An 18,144-nucleotide genomic window follows, 5' to 3' on the forward strand; every position below is an offset into this window, starting at 1 on the left:
TAGAGAGTGATAGTAGATAGTAGATAGTGATAGTAGAGAGTGATAGTAGAGAGTGATAGTAGAGAGTGATAGTAGATAGTGATAGTAGAGAGTGATAGTAGAGAGTGATAGTAGAGAGTGTTAGTAGAGAGTGTTAGTAGATAGTAGATAGTGATAGTAGAGAGTGATAGTAGATAGTAGATAGTGATAGTATAGAGTGATAGTAGAGAGTGATAGTAGAGAGTGATAGTAGAGAGTGTTAGTAGAGAGTGTTAGTAGATAGTAGATAGTGATAGTAGAGAGTGATAGTAGATAGTAGATAGTGATAGTATAGAGTGATAGTAGATAGTGATAGTAGGTAGTGATAGTAGATAGTAGAGAGTGTTAGTAGAGAGTGTTAGTAGATAGTGATAGTGATAGTAGAGAGTGATAGTAGAGAGTGATAGTAGAGAGTGATAGTAGACAGTGATAGTAGATAGTAGAGAGTGTTAGTAGAGAGTGATAGTAGATAGTGATAGTGTTAGTAGAGAGTGTTAGTAGAGAGTGATAGTAGATAGTGTTAGTAGATAGTGATAGTAGATAGTGTTAGTAGATAGTGATAGTGATAGTAGAGAGTGATAGTAGAGAGTGATAGTAGAGCGTGATAGTAGAGAGGTGATAGTGATAGTGATAGTAGATAGTGATAGTAGAGAGTGATAGTAGAGAGTGATAGTAGAGAGTGATAGTAGATAGTGATAGTAGATAGTGATAGTAGATAGTGATAGTAGATAGTAGAGAGTGTTAGTAGAGAGTGATAGTAGATAGTGATAGTGTTAGTAGAGAGTGTTAGTAGATAGTGATAGTAGATAGTGATAGTAGATAGTGGAGAGTGTTAGTAGAGAGTGATAGTAGATAGTGATAGTGTTAGTAGAGAGTGTTAGTAGAGAGTGATAGTAGATAGTGTTAGTAGATAGTGATAGTAGATAGTGTTAGTAGATAGTGATAGTGATAGTAGAGAGTGATAGTAGAGAGTGATAGTAGAGCGTGATAGTAGAGAGGTGATAGTGATAGTGATAGTAGATAGTGATAGTAGAGAGTGATAGTAGAGAGTGATAGTAGAGAGTGATAGTAGAGAGTGATAGTAGATAGTGATAGTAGATAGTGATAGTAGATAGTGATAGTAGATAGTAGAGAGTGTTAGTAGAGAGTGATAGTAGATAGTGATAGTGTTAGTAGAGAGTGTTAGTAGATAGTGATAGTAGATAGTGATAGTAGATAGTGGAGAGTGATAGTAGAGAGTGATAGTAGAGAGTGATAGTAGAGAGTAGATAGTGATAGTAGAGAGTGATAGTAGATAGTAGATAGTGATAGTAGATAGTGATAGTGATAGTAGAGAGTGATAGTAGAGAGTGATAGTAGAGAGTGATAGTAGATAGTGATAGTAGATAGTGATAGTAGATAGTGATAGTAGATAGTAGAGAGTGTTAGTAGAGAGTGATAGTAGATAGTGATAGTGTTAGTAGAGAGTGTTAGTAGATAGTGATAGTAGATAGTGATAGTAGATAGTGGAGAGTGATAGTAGAGAGTGATAGTAGAGAGTGATAGTAGAGAGTGATAGTAGAGAGTGATAGTAGAGCGTGATAGTAGAGAGGTGATAGTGATAGTGATAGTAGAGAGTGATAGTAGAGAGTGATAGTAGAGAGTGATAGTAGAGAGTGATAGTAGAGAGTGATAGTAGATAGTGATAGTAGATAGTGATAGTAGATAGTGATAGTAGATAGTAGAGAGTGTTAGTAGAGAGTGATAGTGTTAGTAGAGAGTGTTAGTAGATAGTGATAGTAGATAGTGATAGTAGATAGTGGAGAGTGTTAGTAGAGAGTGATAGTAGATAGTGATAGTGTTAGTAGAGAGTGTTAGTAGAGAGTGATAGTAGATAGTGTTAGTAGATAGTGATAGTAGATAGTGTTAGTAGATAGTGATAGTGATAGTAGAGAGTGATAGTAGAGAGTGATAGTAGAGCGTGATAGTAGAGAGGTGATAGTGATAGTGATAGTAGATAGTGATAGTAGAGAGTGATAGTAGAGAGTGATAGTAGAGAGTGATAGTAGAGAGTGATAGTAGATAGTGATAGTAGATAGTGATAGTAGATAGTGATAGTAGATAGTAGAGAGTGTTAGTAGAGAGTGATAGTAGATAGTGATAGTGTTAGTAGAGAGTGTTAGTAGATAGTGATAGTAGATAGTGATAGTAGATAGTGGAGAGTGATAGTAGAGAGTGATAGTAGAGAGTGATAGTAGAGAGTAGATAGTGATAGTAGATAGTGATAGTAGAGAGTGATAGTAGATAGTAGATAGTGATAGTAGATAGTGATAGTGATAGTAGAGAGTGATAGTAGAGAGTGATAGTAGAGAGTGATAGTAGATAGTGATAGTAGATAGTGATAGTAGATAGTGATAGTAGATAGTAGAGAGTGTTAGTAGAGAGTGATAGTAGATAGTGATAGTGTTAGTAGAGAGTGTTAGTAGATAGTGATAGTAGATAGTGATAGTAGATAGTGGAGAGTGATAGTAGAGAGTGATAGTAGAGAGTGATAGTAGAGAGTGATAGTAGAGAGTAGATAGTGATAGTAGATAGTGATAGTAGAGAGTGATAGTAGATAGTAGATAGTGATAGTAGATAGTGATAGTGATAGTAGAGAGTGATAGTAGAGAGTGATAGTAGAGAGTGATAGTAGAGAGTGATAGTAGATAGTGATAGTAGATAGTGTTAGTAGATAGTAGAGAGTGATAGTAGAGAGTGATAGTGATAGTAGATAGTGATAGTAGATAGTGATAGTAGAGAGTGATAGTAGATAGTGATAGTAGAGAGTGTTAGTAGATAGTGATAGTAGATAGTGTTAGTAGATAGTGTTAGTAGATAGTAGATAGTAGAGAGTGATAGTAGAGAGTGATAGTGATAGTAGATAGTGATAGTAGATAGTGATAGTAGATAGTGATAGTAGAGAGTGATAGTAGAGAGTGATAGTAGAGAGTGATAGTAGATAGTGATAGTGTTAGTAGAGAGTGTTAGTAGATAGTGATAGTACATAGTGTAAGTAGATAGTGGAGAGTGATAGTAGATAGTAGATAGTGATAGTAGATAGTGTTAGTAGATAGTGGAGAGTGATAGTAGATAGTGGAGAGTGATAGTAATAGTAGATAGTGATAGTGATAGTAGAGAGTGATAGTAGATAGTGAGAGTGATAGTAGAGAGTGATAGTAGAGAGTGATAGTAGAGAGTGATAGTAGATAGTGATAGTAGAGAGTGATAGTGATAGTAGATAGTGATAGTAGATAGTAGAGAGTGATAGTAGATAGTAGAGAGTGATAGTAGAGAGTGTTAGTAGAGAGTGTTAGTAGAGAGTGTTAGTAGATAGTGATAGTAGAGAGTAGATAGTGATAGTAGATAGTGATAGTAGAGAGTGATAGTAGAGAGTGATAGTAGAGAGTGATAGTAGAGAGTGATAGTAGAGAGGTGATAGTGATAGTGATAGTAGAGAGTGATAGTAGAGAGTGATAGTAGAGAGTGATAGTAGAGAGTGATAGTAGAGAGTGATAGTAGGTAGTGATAGTAGATAGTGATAGTAGATAGTGATAGTAGATAGTGTTAGTAGATAGTGATAGTGTTAGTAGATAGTGTTAGTAGATAGTGTTAGTAGATAGTAGATAGTGATAGTAGAGAGTGATAGTAGAGAGTGATAGTGATAGTAGATAGTGATAGTAGATAGTGATAGTAGATAGTGATAGTAGATAGTAGAGAGTGTTAGTAGAGAGTGTTAGTAGATAGTGATAGTGATAGTAGAGAGTGATAGTAGAGAGTGATAGTAGATAGTGATAGTAGATAGTGATAGTAGATAGTAGAGAGTGATAGTAGAGAGTGATAGTAGATAGTGATAGTGTTAGTAGAGAGTGTTAGTAGATAGTGATAGTAGATAGTGGAGAGTGATAGTAGATAGTGATAGTAGAGAGTGATAGTAGAGAGTGATAGTAGAGAGTGATAGTAGAGAGTAGATAGTGATAGTAGATAGTGATAGTAGAGAGTGATAGTAGATAGTAGATAGTGATAGTAGATAGTGATAGTGATAGTAGAGAGTGATAGTAGAGAGTGATAGTAGAGAGTGATAGTAGAGAGTGATAGTAGAGAGTGATAGTAGAGAGTGATAGTAGATAGTGATAGTAGATAGTGTTAGTAGATAGTAGAGAGTGATAGTAGAGAGTGATAGTAGAGAGTGATAGTGATAGTAGATAGTGATAGTAGAGAGTAGAGAGTGTTAGTAGATAGTGATAGTAGATAGTGTTAGTAGATAGTGTTAGTAGATAGTAGATAGTAGAGAGTGATAGTAGAGAGTGATAGTGATAGTAGATAGTGATAGTAGATAGTGATAGTAGATAGTGATAGTAGAGAGTGATAGTAGAGAGTGATAGTAGAGAGTGATAGTAGATAGTGATAGTGTTAGTAGAGAGTGATAGTACATAGTGTAAGTAGATAGTGGAGAGTGATAGTAGATAGTAGATAGTGATAGTAGATAGTGATAGTAGATAGTGATGGTAGATAGTGATAGTAGATAGTGATAGTAGATAGTGATAGTGATAGTAGATAGTGATAGTAGATAGTAGATAGTGATAGTAGATAGTGATAGTAGATTGTAGATAGTAGATAGTGATAGTAGATAGTGATAGTAGATAGTGATAGTAGAGAGTGATAGTGATAGTAGATAGTGATAGTAGATAGTAGAGTGTGATGGTAGATAGTGATAGTAGAGAGTGATAGTAGATAGTGATAGTAGATAGTGATAGTAGATAGTGATAGTAGAGAGTGATAGTAGAGAGTGATAGTAGAGAGTGATAGTGATAGTGATAGTAGATAGTAGATAGTGATAGTAGATAGTGATAGTAGATAGTGATAGTGATAGTAGATAGTAGATAGTGATAGTAGATAGTGATAGTGATAGTGATAGTAGATAGTGATAGTAGATAGTGATAGTAGATAGTGATAGTAGATAGTGATAGTAGATAGTGATAGTAGAGAGTGATAGTGATAGTAGATAGTGATAGTAGATAGTAGAGTGTGATGGTAGAGAGTGATAGTAGAGAGTGATAGTAGATAGTGATAGTAGATAGTGATAGTAGATAGTGATAGTAGAGAGTGATAGTAGATAGTGATAGTAGAGAGTGATAGTAGAGAGTGATAGTAGATAGTGATAGTAGATAGTGATAGTGATAGTAGATAGTAGATAGTGATAGTAGATAGTGATAGTAGATAGTAGATAGTGATAGTAGATAGTGATAGTAGATAGTAGATAGTAGAGTGTGATGGTAGATAGTGATAGTAGATAGTGATAGTAGAGAGTGATAGTAGATAGTAGAGAGTGATAGTAGATAGTGATAGTAGATAGTGATAGTAGATTGTAGATAGTAGATAGTGATAGTAGATAGTGATAGTAGATAGTGATAGTAGAGAGTGATAGTGATAGTAGATAGTGATAGTAGATAGTAGAGTGTGATGGTAGATAGTGATAGTAGAGAGTGATAGTAGATAGTGATAGTAGATAGTGATAGTAGAGAGTGATAGTAGATAGTGATAGTAGAGAGTGATAGTAGAGAGTGATAGTAGATAGTGATAGTAGATAGTAGATAGTGATAGTAGATAGTGATAGTAGATAGTGATAGTAGATAGTGATAGTAGATAGTGATAGTAGATAGTAGATAGTGATAGTAGATAGTAGATAGTAGAGAGTGATAGTAGATAGTAGAGAGTGATAGTAGATAGTGATAGTAGAGAGTGATAGTAGATAGTAGATAGTAGATAGTAGATAGTGATAGTAGATAGTGATAGTAGATAGTGATAGTAGATAGTGATAGTAGATAGTAGATAGTGATAGTAGATAGTAGATAGTGATAGTAGATAGTAGATAGTAGATAGTGATAGTAGATAGTGATAGTAGATAGTGATAGTAGATAGTAGATAGTGATAGTAGATAGTGATAGTAGATAGATAGTGATAGTAGATAGTAGAGTGTGATGGTAGATAGTGATAGTAGATAGTGATAGTAGAGAGTGATAGTAGATAGTAGATAGTAGATAGTAGATAGTGATAGTAGATAGTAGATAGTGATAGTAGATAGTGATAGTAGATAGTAGATAGTGATAGTAGATAGTGATAGTAGATAGTGATAGTGTATTAGTAGTGATCCTCACCCTGACTGAGTCGTCCTCCATAAGATCTTGTTGATGGCTTTACAAGGGAACGGACCTGAGACACAACGAGACAGAAGGAGATAATGAGGTCACCAAATGGGGGTGTAGGGGTGGTGTGTAGGGGTTGGGTGGTGTGTAGGGTTAGGGGGTGGTGTGTGTAGGGGTTAGGGGTGGTGTGTGTAGGGGTTAGGGGGTGGTGTGTGTAGGGGTGGTGTGTGTAGGGGTGGTGTGTGTAGGGGTTAGGGGTGGTGTGTGTAGGGGTTAGGGGTGGTGTGTGTAGGGGTTAGGGTGGTGTGTGTAGGGGGTGGTGTGTAGGGGTTAGGGGTGGTGTGTGTAGGGGTTAGGGGTGGTGTGTAGGGGTGGTGTGTGTAGGGGTTAGGGGGTGGTGTGTAGGGGTGGTGTGTGTAGGGGTTAGGGGTGGTGTGTAGGGGTGGTAGGGTGGTGGTGTGTAGGGGTTAGGGGGTGGTGTGTGTAGGGGTAGGGGGTGGTGTGTGTAGGGGTTAGGGGGTGTGTGTGTAGGGGTTAGGGGTGGTGTGTGTAGGGTTAGGGGGTGGTGTGTGTAGGGGTGGGTGGTGTGTAGGGGTAGTGTGTGTAGGGGTGGTGTGTGTAGGGGTTAGGGGTGGTGTGTGTAGGTGGTGTGTGTAGGGGGTGGTGTGTGTAGGGGTTAGGGGGTGGTGTGTGTAGGGGTGGTGTGTGTAGGGGGTGGTGTGTGTAGGGGTCAGGGGTGGTGTGTAGTAGGGGTGGGGTGGTGTGTAGGGGTTAGGTGGTGTGTGTAGGGATTAGGGGGTGGTGTGTGTAGGGGTTAGGGGGTGGTGTGTGTAGGGGTTAGGGGTGGTGTGTGTAGGGGTGGGTGTAGGGGTGGTGTGTGTAGAGGTTAGGGGGTGGTGTGTGTAGGGGTGGTGTGTGTAGGGGTGGTGTGTGTAGGGGTGGGGGTAGTGGTGTAGGGTGGTGTGTAGGGGTGGTGTGTGTAGGGGTTAGGGGTGGTGTGTGTAGGGGTGGTGTGTGTAGTGGTGTGTGTAGGGGTGGTGTGTGTAGGGGTGGTGTGTGAGGTGGTGTGTGTAGGGGTGGTGTGTGTAGGGGGTGGTGTGTGTAGGGGTGGTGTAGGGGGTGGTGTGTGTAGGGGTTAGGGGTGGTGTGTGTAGGGTGGTGTGTAGGGGTGGTGTGTGTGGGGTTAGGGGTGGTGTGTGTAGGGGTTAGGGTGGTGTGTGTAGGGGTTGGGGTGGTGTGTAGGGGTTAGGGGTGGTGTGTGTAGGGGGTGGTGTGTGTAGGGGTGGTGTGTGTAGGGGTGGTGTGTGTAGGGGTTAGGGGTGGTGTGTGTAGGGGGTGGTGTGTGTAGGGGTTAGGGGGTGGTGTGTGTAGGGGGTGGTGTGTGTAGGGGGTGGTGTGTGTAGGGTGGTGTGTGTAGGGGTGGTGGTGTGTGTAGGGGTGGTGTGTGTAGGGGTGGTGTGTGTGGGGTTAGGGGTGGTGTGTGTGTAGGGGGTGGTGTGTGTAGGGGTTAGGGGTGGTGTGTGTAGGGGGTGGTGTGTGTAGGGGTTAGGGGGTGGTGTGTGTAGGGGTGGGTGTGTGTAGGGGTTAGGGGGTGGTGTGTGTAGGGGTGGTGTGTGTAGGGGTTAGGGGTGGTGTGTGTAGGGGGTGGTGTGTGTAGGGGTTAGGGGTGGTGTGTGTAGGGGGTGGTGTGTGTAGGGGTTAGGGGTGGTGTGTAGGGGGTGGTGTGTAGGGGTTAGGGGGTGGTGTGTGTAGGGGTGGTGTGTGTAGGGGTGGTGTGTGTAGGGGTTAGGGGGTGGTGTGTGTAGGGGTGGTGTGTGTAGGGGTTAGGGGGTGGTGTGTGTAGGGGGTGGTGTGTGTAGGGTTAGGGGTGGTGTGTGTAGGGGTGGTGTGTGTAGGGGTTAGGGGTGGTGTGTGTAGGGGGTGGTGTGTAGGGGTTAGGGGGTGGTGTGTGTAGGGGTGGTGTGTGTAGGGGGTGGTGTGTGTAGGGGTTAGGGGGTGGTGTGTGTAGGGGGTGGTGTGTGTAGGGGTTAGGGGTGGTGTGTGTAGGGTGGTGTGTGTAGGGGTTAGGGGGTGGTGTGTGTAGGGGTTAGTGTGTGTAGGGGTTAGGGGGTGGTGTGTGTAGGGGGTGGTGTGTAGGGGTTAGGGGGTGGTGTGTGTAGGGGTTAGGGGTGGGTGTGTGTAGGGGTTAGGGGTGGTGTGTGTAGGGGTTAGGGGGTGGTGTGTGTAGGGGTGGTGTGTAGGGGTTAGGGGTGGTGTGTAGGGGTTAGGGGTGGTGTGTGTAGGGGTCAGGGGTGGTGTGTGTGTGTGTGTGTGTGTGTGTGTGTGTGTGTCTAACCGTAGGGGATGGACGAGGACACAGGCTGGTGTGTGTAGGTGTTACCAACGGCAACGGCCCACACGCTGTACCCCCCGTCGCTATGGGAACTGACGAAGGAGCGACCGGAACGCTCCCATACCAGAGACTCCAGCTGCTGCACACACACACACACACACACACACACACACACACACACACACACACACACACACACACACACACACACACACACACACACACACACACACACACACACACACACACACACACACACACACACAGTATTTAGCCTTTTGTCGGCAAAATAAGGAGCAAACAAACTTCCATGAACAATGGAAGGAGAGACAGACAGGCTAGACAGGAAGACAGACAGGCTAGACAGGAAGACAGACAGGCTAGACAGGAAGACAGACAGGCTAGACAGGACAGACAGGCTAGACAGACAGGCTAGACAGGCTAGACAGAGAGACAGACAGGCTAGACAGAGAGACAGACAGGCTAGACAGAGAGACAGACAGGCTAGACAGGGAGACAGACAGGCTAGACAGGAAGACAGACAGGCTAGACAGGAAGACAGACAGGCTAGACAGGAAGACAGACAGGCTAGACAGAGAGACAGACAGGCTAGACAGAGAGACAGACAGGCTAGACAGAGAGACAGACAGGCTAGACAGGAAGACAGACAGGCTAGACAGAGAGACAGACAGGCTAGACAGAGAGACAGACAGGCTAGACAGAAAGACAGACAGGCTAGACAGAAAGACAGACAGGCTAGACAGAAAGACAGACAGGCTAGACAGAAAGACAGACAGGCTAGACAGAGAGACAGACAGGCTAGACAGGAAGACAGACAGGCTAGACAGGAAGACAGACAGGCTAGACAGAGAGACAGACAGGCTAGACAGAGAGACAGACAGGCTAGACAGAGAGACAGACAGGCTAGACAGAGAGACAGACAGGCTAGACAGAGAGACAGACAGGCTAGACAGGAAGACAGACAGGCTAGACAGAGAGACAGACAGGCTAGACAGGAAGACAGACAGGCTAGACAGGAAGACAGACAGGCTAGACAGGAAGACAGGCTAGACAGAGAGAGACAGACAGGCTAGACAGAGAGACAGACAGGCTAGACAGAGAGACAGACAGGCTAGACAGGAAGACAGACAGGCTAGACAGAGAGACAGACAGGCTAGACAGAGAGACAGACAGGCTAGACAGAGAGACAGACAGAGCTGTAGTTGTATTTTCGTCCAGTTTATATTTACCTGTTTTCCCAGGAACAGGTGTTCTGCGTTGCGGGTGCTGAGATCCCATAGGACGACCAGGCCTCTGCTGTAGCCAATCAGAATCTTCCCTGGCTGCTGGGGGTGTTCCTGTAACGACTCCACCGGTCCCAGAGACTTCCCACACCTGTAGTCCTCAGGTACGCTGAAAAACACCATTACCCATCAGCCACCTGTAGTCCTCAGGTACGCTGAAAAACACCACTACCCATCAGCCACCTGTAGTCCTCAGGTACGCTGAAAAACACTACTACCCATCAGCCACCTGTAGTCCTCAGGTACGCTGAAAAACACCACTACCCATCAGCCACCTGTAGTCCTCAGGTACGCTGAAAAACACCAATACCCATCAGCCACCTGTAGTCCTCAGGTACGCTGAAAAACACCATTACGCGGGCAGCCACCTGTAGTCCTCAGGTACGCTGAAAAACACCATTACCCATCAGCCACCTGTAGTCCTCAGGTACGCTGAAAACACCATTACCCATCAGCCACCTGTAGTCCTCAGGTACGGCTGAAAAACACCATTACCCATCAGCCACCTGTAGTCCTGAGGTACGCTGAAAAACACCATTACCCATCAGCCACCTGTAGTCCTCAGGTACGTTGAAAAACACCATTACCCATCAGCCACCTGTAGTCCTGAGGTACGCTGAAAAACACCATTACCCATCAGCCACCTGTAGTCCTGAGGTACGCTGAAAAACACCATTACCCATCAGCCACCTGTAGTCCTCAGGCACGCTGAAAAACACCATTACCCATCAGCCACCTGTAGTCCTCAGGTACGCTGAAAAACACCATTACCCATCAGCCACCTGTAGTCCTGAGGTACGCTGAAAAACACCATCAGCCACCTGTAGTCCTCAGGTACACTGAAAAACACCATTACCCATCAGCCACCTGTAGTCCTCAGGTACGCTGAAAAACACCAACAGTCATCACGCAGACAATCAGCACACATCAGCCAATGAAAAGTGACAGCAGTTTGGGCAGAACCCCCCCAGAGTGGGACTGGGCCCCTCTCCACACAGGGACTGAGGGGAGAAGTGTAGTGTTTCAGATGAGGCAGAACCCCCCCCAGAGTGGGACTGGACCCCTCTCCACACAGGGACTGAGGAGAGAAGTGTAGTGTTTCAGATGAGGCAGAACCCCCCAGAGTGGGACTGGGCCCCTCTCCACACAGGGACTGAGGAGAGAAGTGTAGTGTTTCAGATGAGGCAGAACCACCCCAGAGTGGGACTGGGCCCCTCTCCACACAGGGACTGAGGAGAGAAGTGTAGTGTTTCAGATGAGGCAGAACCCCCCCAGAGTGGGACTGGGCCCCTCTCCACACAGGGACTGAGGAGAGAAGTGTAGTGTTTCAGATGAGGCAGAACCCCCCCAGAGTGGGACTGGGCCCCTGTCCACACAGGGACTGAGGAGAGAAGTGTAGTGTTTCAGATGAGGCAGAACCCCCCCCAGAGTGGGACTGGACCCCTCTCCACACAGGGACTGAGGAGAGAAGTGTAGTGTTTCAGATGAGGCAGAACCCCTCCAGAGTGGGACTGGGCCCCTCTCCACACAGGGACTGAGGAGAGAAGTGTAGTGTTTCAGATGAGGCAGAACCCCCCCAGAGTGGGACTGGGCCCCTCTCCACACAGGGACTGAGGAGAGAAGTGTAGTGTTTCAGATGAGGCAGAACCCCCCCCAGAGTGGGACTGGGCCCCTCTCCACACAGGGACTGAGGAGAGAAGTGTAGTGTTTCAGATGAGGCAGAACCCCCCCAGAGTGGGACTGGGCCCCTGTCCACACAGGGACTGAGGAGAGAAGTGTAGTGTTTCAGATGAGGCAGAACTACCCCCAGAGTGGGACTGGGCCCCTCTCCACACAGGGACTGAGGAGAGAAGTGTAGTGTTTCAGATGAGGCAGAACCCCCCAGAGTGGGACTGGACCCCTCTCCACACAGGGACTGAGGAGAGAAGTGTAGTGTTTCAGATGAGGCAGAACCCCTCCAGAGTGGGACTGGGCCCCTCTCCACACAGGGACTGAGGAGAGAAGTGTAGTGTTTCAGATGAGGCAGAACCACCCCCAGAGTGGGACTGGGCCCCTCTCCACACAGGGACTGAGGAGAGAAGTGTAGTGTTTCAGATGAGGCAGAACCCCCCCAGAGTGGGACTGGGCCCCTCTCCACACAGGGACTGAGGAGAGAAGTGTAGTGTTTCAGATGAGGCAGAACCCCCCCCAGAGTGGGACTGGGCCCCTCTCCACACAGGGACTGAGGAGAGAAGTGTAGTGTTTCAGATGAGGCAGAACCCCCCCAGAGTGGGACTGGGCCCCTGTCCACACAGGGACTGGTCGCCAGAACCACCGAACCACAAACATTACCCACAAAGCATTTCATTGTGTCTCTCCATCTCCCCGTCTCTCACCCTCTCAACCTCCACCCCCTCTCCCTCTCCCCGTCCCTCACCCTCCACCCCTCTATCCCTGTCCCATCCCTCACCCTCTGAACCTCCATCCCCTCTCTCACCCCGTCACTCACCCTCCCTCTCCCCCTCCCTGTCCTCCCTGTCCCTCACCCTCTGAACCGCTCTGTGATGTGATGTTAAGCCCCTCGTAGCGCTGAGTCAAGGCCCTTCCCCTAACGACCACGACAACAGGAGGCCCTTCCCCTAACGACCACGACAACAGGAGGCCCTTCCCCTAACAACCAACAGGAGGCCCTTCCCCTAACGACCAACAGGAGGCCCTTCCCCTAACGAACGACAACAGGAGGCCCTTCCCCTAACGACCGACAACAGGAGGCCCTTCCCCTAACGACCAACAACAGGAGGCCCTTCCCCTAACGACCAACAGGAGGCCCTTCCCCTAACGACCAACAGGAGGCCCTTCCCCTAACGACCAACAGGAGGCCCTTCCCCTAACGACCAACAGGAGGCCCTTCCCCCTATCGACCATGACAACAGGAGGCCCTTCCCCTAACGACCAACAGGAGGCCCTTCCCCTAACGACCAACAGGAGGCCCTTCCCCTAACGACCACGACAACAGGAGGCCCTTCCCCTAACGACCAACAGGAGGCCCTTCCCCTAACGACCACGACCAACAGGAGGCCCTTCCCCCTAACGACCACGACAACAGGAGGCCCTTCCCCTAACGACCACGACAACAGGAGGCCCTTCCCCTAACGACCAACAGGAGGCCCTTCCCCTAACGACCAACAGGAGGCCCTTCCCCTAACGACCAACAGGAGGCCCTTCCCCTAACGACCAACAGGAGGCCCTTCCCCTAACGACCACGACAACAGGAGGCCCTTCCCCTAACGACCAACAGGAGGCCCTTCCCCTAACGACCACGACCAACAGGAGGCCCTTCCCCCCTAACGACCACGACAACAGGAGGCCCTTCCCCCTAACGACCACGACAACAGGAGGCCCTTCCCCCTAACGACCAACAGGAGGCCCTTCCCCCTAACGACCAACAGGAGGCCCTTCCCCCTAACGACCACGACAACAGGAGGCCCTTCCCCTAACGACCACGACAACAGGAGGCCCTTCCCCTAACGACCAACAGGAGGCCCTTCCCCTAACGGCCAACAGGAGGCCCTTCCCCTAACGACAACAGGAGGCCCTTCCCCTAACGACAACAGGAGGCCCTTCCCCTAACGACCACGACAACAGGAGGCCCTTCCCCTAACGACCAACAGGAGGCCCTTCCCCTAACGACCACAGGAGGCCCTTCCCCTAACGACCAACAGGAGGCCCTTCCCCCTAACGACCAACAGGAGGCCCTTCCCCTAACGACCAACAGGAGGCCCTTCCCCTAACGACCAACAGGAGGCCCTTCCCCTAACGGCCACGACAACAGGAGGCCCTTCCCCTAACGACCACGCCAACAGGAGGCCCTTCCCCTAACCGACCAACAGGAGGCCCTTCCCCTAACGACCAACAGGAGGCCCTTCCCCTAACGACCAACAGGAGGCCCTTCCCCCCTAACGACCACGACCAACAGGAGGCCCTTCCCCTAACGACCAACAGGAGGCCCTTCCCCTAACGACCAACAGGAGGCCCTTCCCCTAACGACCACGACAACAGGAGGCCCTTCCCCTAACGGCCACGACAACAGGAGGCCCTTCCCCTAACGACCAACAGGAGGCCCTTCCCCTAACGACCAACAGGAGGCCCTTCCCCTAACGACCAACAGGAGGCCCTTCCCCTAACGACAACAGGAGGCCCTTCCCCTAACGACCAACAGGAGGCCCTTCCCCTAACGACCAACAGGAGGCCCTTCCCCTAACGACCAACAGGAGGCCCTTCCCCTAACGACCAACAGGAGGCCCTTCCCCTAACGACCAACAGGAGGCCCTTCCCCTAACGACCAACAGGAGGCCCTTCCCCTAACGACCAACAGGAGGCCCTTCCCCTAACGACCACGACAACAGGAGGCCCTTCCCCTAACGACCAACAGGAGGCCCTTCCCCCTAACGGCCACGACAACAGGAGGCCCTTCCCCTAACGACCACGACAACAGGAGGCCCTTCCCCTAACGACCACAGGAGGCCCTTCCCCCCTAACGGCCACGACAACAGGAGGCCCTTCCCCTAACGGCCACGACAACAGGAGGCCCTTCCCCTAACGGCCACGACAACAGGAGGCCCTTCCCCTAACGACCAACAGGAGGCCCTTCCCCTAACGACCAACAGGAGGCCCTTCCCCTAACGACCAACAGGAGGCCCTTCCCCTAACGACAACAGGAGGCCCTTCCCCTAACGACCAACAGGAGGCCCTTCCCCTAACGACCAACAGGAGGCCCTTCCCCTAACGACCACGACCAACAGGAGGCCCTTCCCCCTAACGACCACGACAACAGGAGGCCCTTCCCCCTAACGACCACGACAACAGGAGGCCCTTCCCCTAACGACCAACAGGAGGCCTTTCCCCTAACGACCACGACAACAGGAGGCCCTTCCCCTAACGACCACGACAACAGGAGGCCCTTCCCCTAACGACCAACAGGAGGCCCTTCCCCCTAACGACCAACAGGAGGCCCTTCCCCCTAACGACCACGACAACAGGAGGCCATTCTAGAACAGACCCACACTACCTCCTCCCATTGGCTGAAGCAGCTGTCACTCACCTCTGCATCACCTGGTCCAGCAGGAGTGATTGGTTGTCCCTCAACGAGAGGCGTGGCAGATCCAGGAAGTGTATGGCCCCTCCCTCGGTGCCGACACACAGCAGGTCACATGACCTCAACAGCAGCAGAACCGTCACACGGCTCGCACTGGAGACGCCACACACACACACACACACACACACACATTATAACACCCACATTCATGTATGTCTCTGTTCCAAGCGTCTCACTGTGTGTGTGTGGGTTGTGTGTGTGTGTGTGTGTGTGTGTGTGTTAGTGTGGTGTGTGTGTGTGGGTTGTGCGTGTGTGTGTGTGTGTAAGTGTGTGTGTGTGTGTGTGTGTGTGTGTGTGTGTGTGTGTGTGTGTGTGTGTGTGTGTGTGTGTGTGTGTGTGTGTGTACCTGCAGCTCTCCAGTCCAGGTCGTCCCAGGACACTGTAGTTGCGTTTTTCTTCCAGGTAGACCACGCCCTCCCTCTTAGCCCCTCCCCTGTCCCGGGAAGCTCCGCCCAGCTCCCACAGGTGCAGCGTGTTGTCATCAAGCAGCGACAACAGACGGCCCTATCACAGAGCACAACACCGGGATGACATCACAGACCAGGAAGGAGGGACTGAAGGGTGTTAATAAACCAAGCACCTAAACCAGGAACTAATGGGGATCCATAATAAACCCCAGGAAGAGTAGCTGCTGCCTTGGCAGGAACTAATGGGGATCCATAATAAACCCCAGGAAGAGTAGCTGCTGCCTTGGCAGGAACTAATGGGGATCCATAATAAACCCCAGGAAGAGTAGCTGCTGCCTTGGCAGGAACTAATGGGGATCCATAATAAACCCCAGGAAGAGTAGCTGCTGCCTTGGCAGGAACTAACGGGGATCCATAATAAACCCCAGGAAGAGTAGCTGCTGCCTTGGCAGGAACTAATGGGGATCCATAATAAACCCCAGGAAGAGTAGCTGCTGCCTTGGCAGGAACTAATGGGGATCCATAATAAACCCCAGGAAGAGTAGCTGCTGCCTTGGCAGGAACTAGTGGGGATCCATAACAAACCCCAGGAAGAGTAGCTGCTGCCTTGGCAGGAACTAATGGGGATCCATAATAAACCCCAGGAAGAGTAGCTGCAGCCTTGGCAACAGGAACTAATGGGGATCCATAATAAACCCCAGGAAGAGTAGCTGCTGCCTTGGCAGGAACTAATGGGGATCCATAATAAACCCCAGGAAGAGTAGCTGCTGCCTTGGCAGGAACTAATGGGGATCCATAATATACCCCAGGAAGAGTAGCTGCTGCCTTGGCAGGAACTAATGGGGATCCATAATAAACCCCAGGAAGAGTAGCTGCAGCCTTGGCAACAGGAACTAATGGGGATCCATAATAAACCCCAGGAAGAGTAGCTGCTGCCTTGGCAGGAACTAATGGGGATCCATAATAAACCCCAGGAAGAGTAGCTGCTGCCTTGGCAGGAACTAATGGGGATCCATAATAAACCCCAGGAAGAGTAGCTGCTGCCTTGGCAGGAACTAATGGGGATCCATAATAAACCCCAGGAAGAGTAGCTGCTGCCTTGGCAGGAACTAATGTGGATCCATAATAAACCCCAGGAAGAGTAGCTGCTGCCTTGGCAGGAACTAATGGGGATCCATAATAAACCCCAGGAAGAGTAGCTGCTGCTTTGGCAGGAACTAATGGGGATCCATAACAAACCCCAGGAAGAGTAGCTGCTGCCTTGGCAGGAACTAACGGGGATCCATAATAAACCCCAGGAAGAGTAGCTGCTGCCTTGGCAGGAACTAATGGGGATCCATAATAAACCCCAGGAAGAGTAGCTGCTGCCTTGGGCAGGAACTAATGGGGATCCATAATAAACCCCAGGAAGAGTAGCTGCTGCCTTGGCAGGAACTAATGGGGATCCATAATAAACCCCAGGAAGAGTAGCTGCTGCCTTGGCAGGAACTAATGGGGATCCATAATAAACCCCAGGAAGAGTAGCTGCTGCCTTGGCAGGAACTAATTGGGATCCATAATAAACCCCAGGAAGAGTAGCTGCTGCCTTGGCAACAGGAACTAATGGGGATCCATAATAAACCCCAGGAAGAGTAGCTGCAGCCTTGGCAACAGGAACTAATGGGGATCCATAATAAACCCCAGGAAGAGTAGCTGCTGCCTTGGCAGGAACTAATGGGGATCCATAATAAACCCCAGGAAGAGTAGCTGCTGCCTTGGCAGGAACTAATGGGGATCCATAATAAACCCCAGGAAGAGTAGCTGCTGCCTTGACAGGAACTAATGGGGATCCATAGTAAACCCCAGGAAGAGTAGCTGCCGCCTTGGCAGGAACTAACGGGGATCCATAATAAACCCCAGGAAGAGTAGCTGCTGCCTTGGCAGGAACTAACGGGGATCCATAATAAACCCCAGGAAGAGTAGCTGCTGCCTTGGCAACAGGAACTAATGGGGATCCATAATAAACCCCAGGAAGAGTAGCTGCTGCCTTGGCAGGAACTAATGGGGATCCATAATAAACCCCAGGAAGAGTAGCTGCTGCCTTGGCAGGAACTAACGGGGATCCATAATAAACCCCAGGAAGAGTAGCTGCTGCCTTGGCAGGAACTAACGGGGATCCATAATAAACCCCAGGAAGAGTAGCTGCTGCCTTGGCAGGAACTAACGGGGATCCATAATAAACCCCAGGAAGAGTAGCTGCTGCCTTGGCAGGAACTAACGGGGATCCATAATAAACCCCAGGAAGAGTAGCTGCTGCCTTGGCAGGAACTAACGGGGATCCATAATAAACCCCAGGAAGAGTAGCTGCCGCCTTGGCAACAGGAACTAACGGGGATCCATAATAAACCCCAGGAAGAGTAGCTGCTGCCTTGGCAACAGGAACTAACGGGGATCCATAATAAACCCCAGGAAGAGTAGCTGCTGCCTTGGCAACAGGAACTAACGGGGATCCATAATAAACCCCAGGAAGAGTAGCTGCTGCCTTGGCAACAGGAACTAACGGGGATCCATAATAAACCCCAGGAAGAGTAGCTGCTGCCTTGGCAACAGGAACTAACGGGGATCCATAATAAACCCCAGGAAGAGTAGCTGCTGCCTTGGCAACAGGAACTAACGGGGATCCATAATAAACCCCCAGGAAGAGTAGCTGCTGCCTTGGCAACAGGAACTAATGGGGATCCATAATAAACCCCAGGAAGAGTAGCTGCTGCCTTGGCAACAGGAACTAACGGGGATCCATAATAAA

The 18,144-nt window shown here is 48.8% G+C and overlaps 1 protein-coding gene across 1 annotated transcript in view; it reads right to left on the minus strand.

Annotated features, from left to right (window-relative positions):
- LOC106595760 (lethal(2) giant larvae protein homolog 1) overlaps positions 1 to 18,144 on the minus strand; it is a 115,601-nt gene that overhangs the window by 52,854 nt on the left and 44,603 nt on the right. The window contains 5 exon segments of the mRNA XM_045712661.1: positions 6,195 to 6,249; positions 8,518 to 8,653; positions 9,765 to 9,927; positions 14,899 to 15,045; positions 15,299 to 15,456. Coding sequence (XP_045568617.1) covers positions 6,195 to 6,249; positions 8,518 to 8,653; positions 9,765 to 9,927; positions 14,899 to 15,045; positions 15,299 to 15,456 — 659 coding nt within the window.

This window comes from Salmo salar, unplaced genomic scaffold, assembly GCF_905237065.1.
Source record: "Salmo salar unplaced genomic scaffold, Ssal_v3.1, whole genome shotgun sequence".
NCBI lineage: Eukaryota > Metazoa > Chordata > Actinopteri > Salmoniformes > Salmonidae > Salmo > Salmo salar.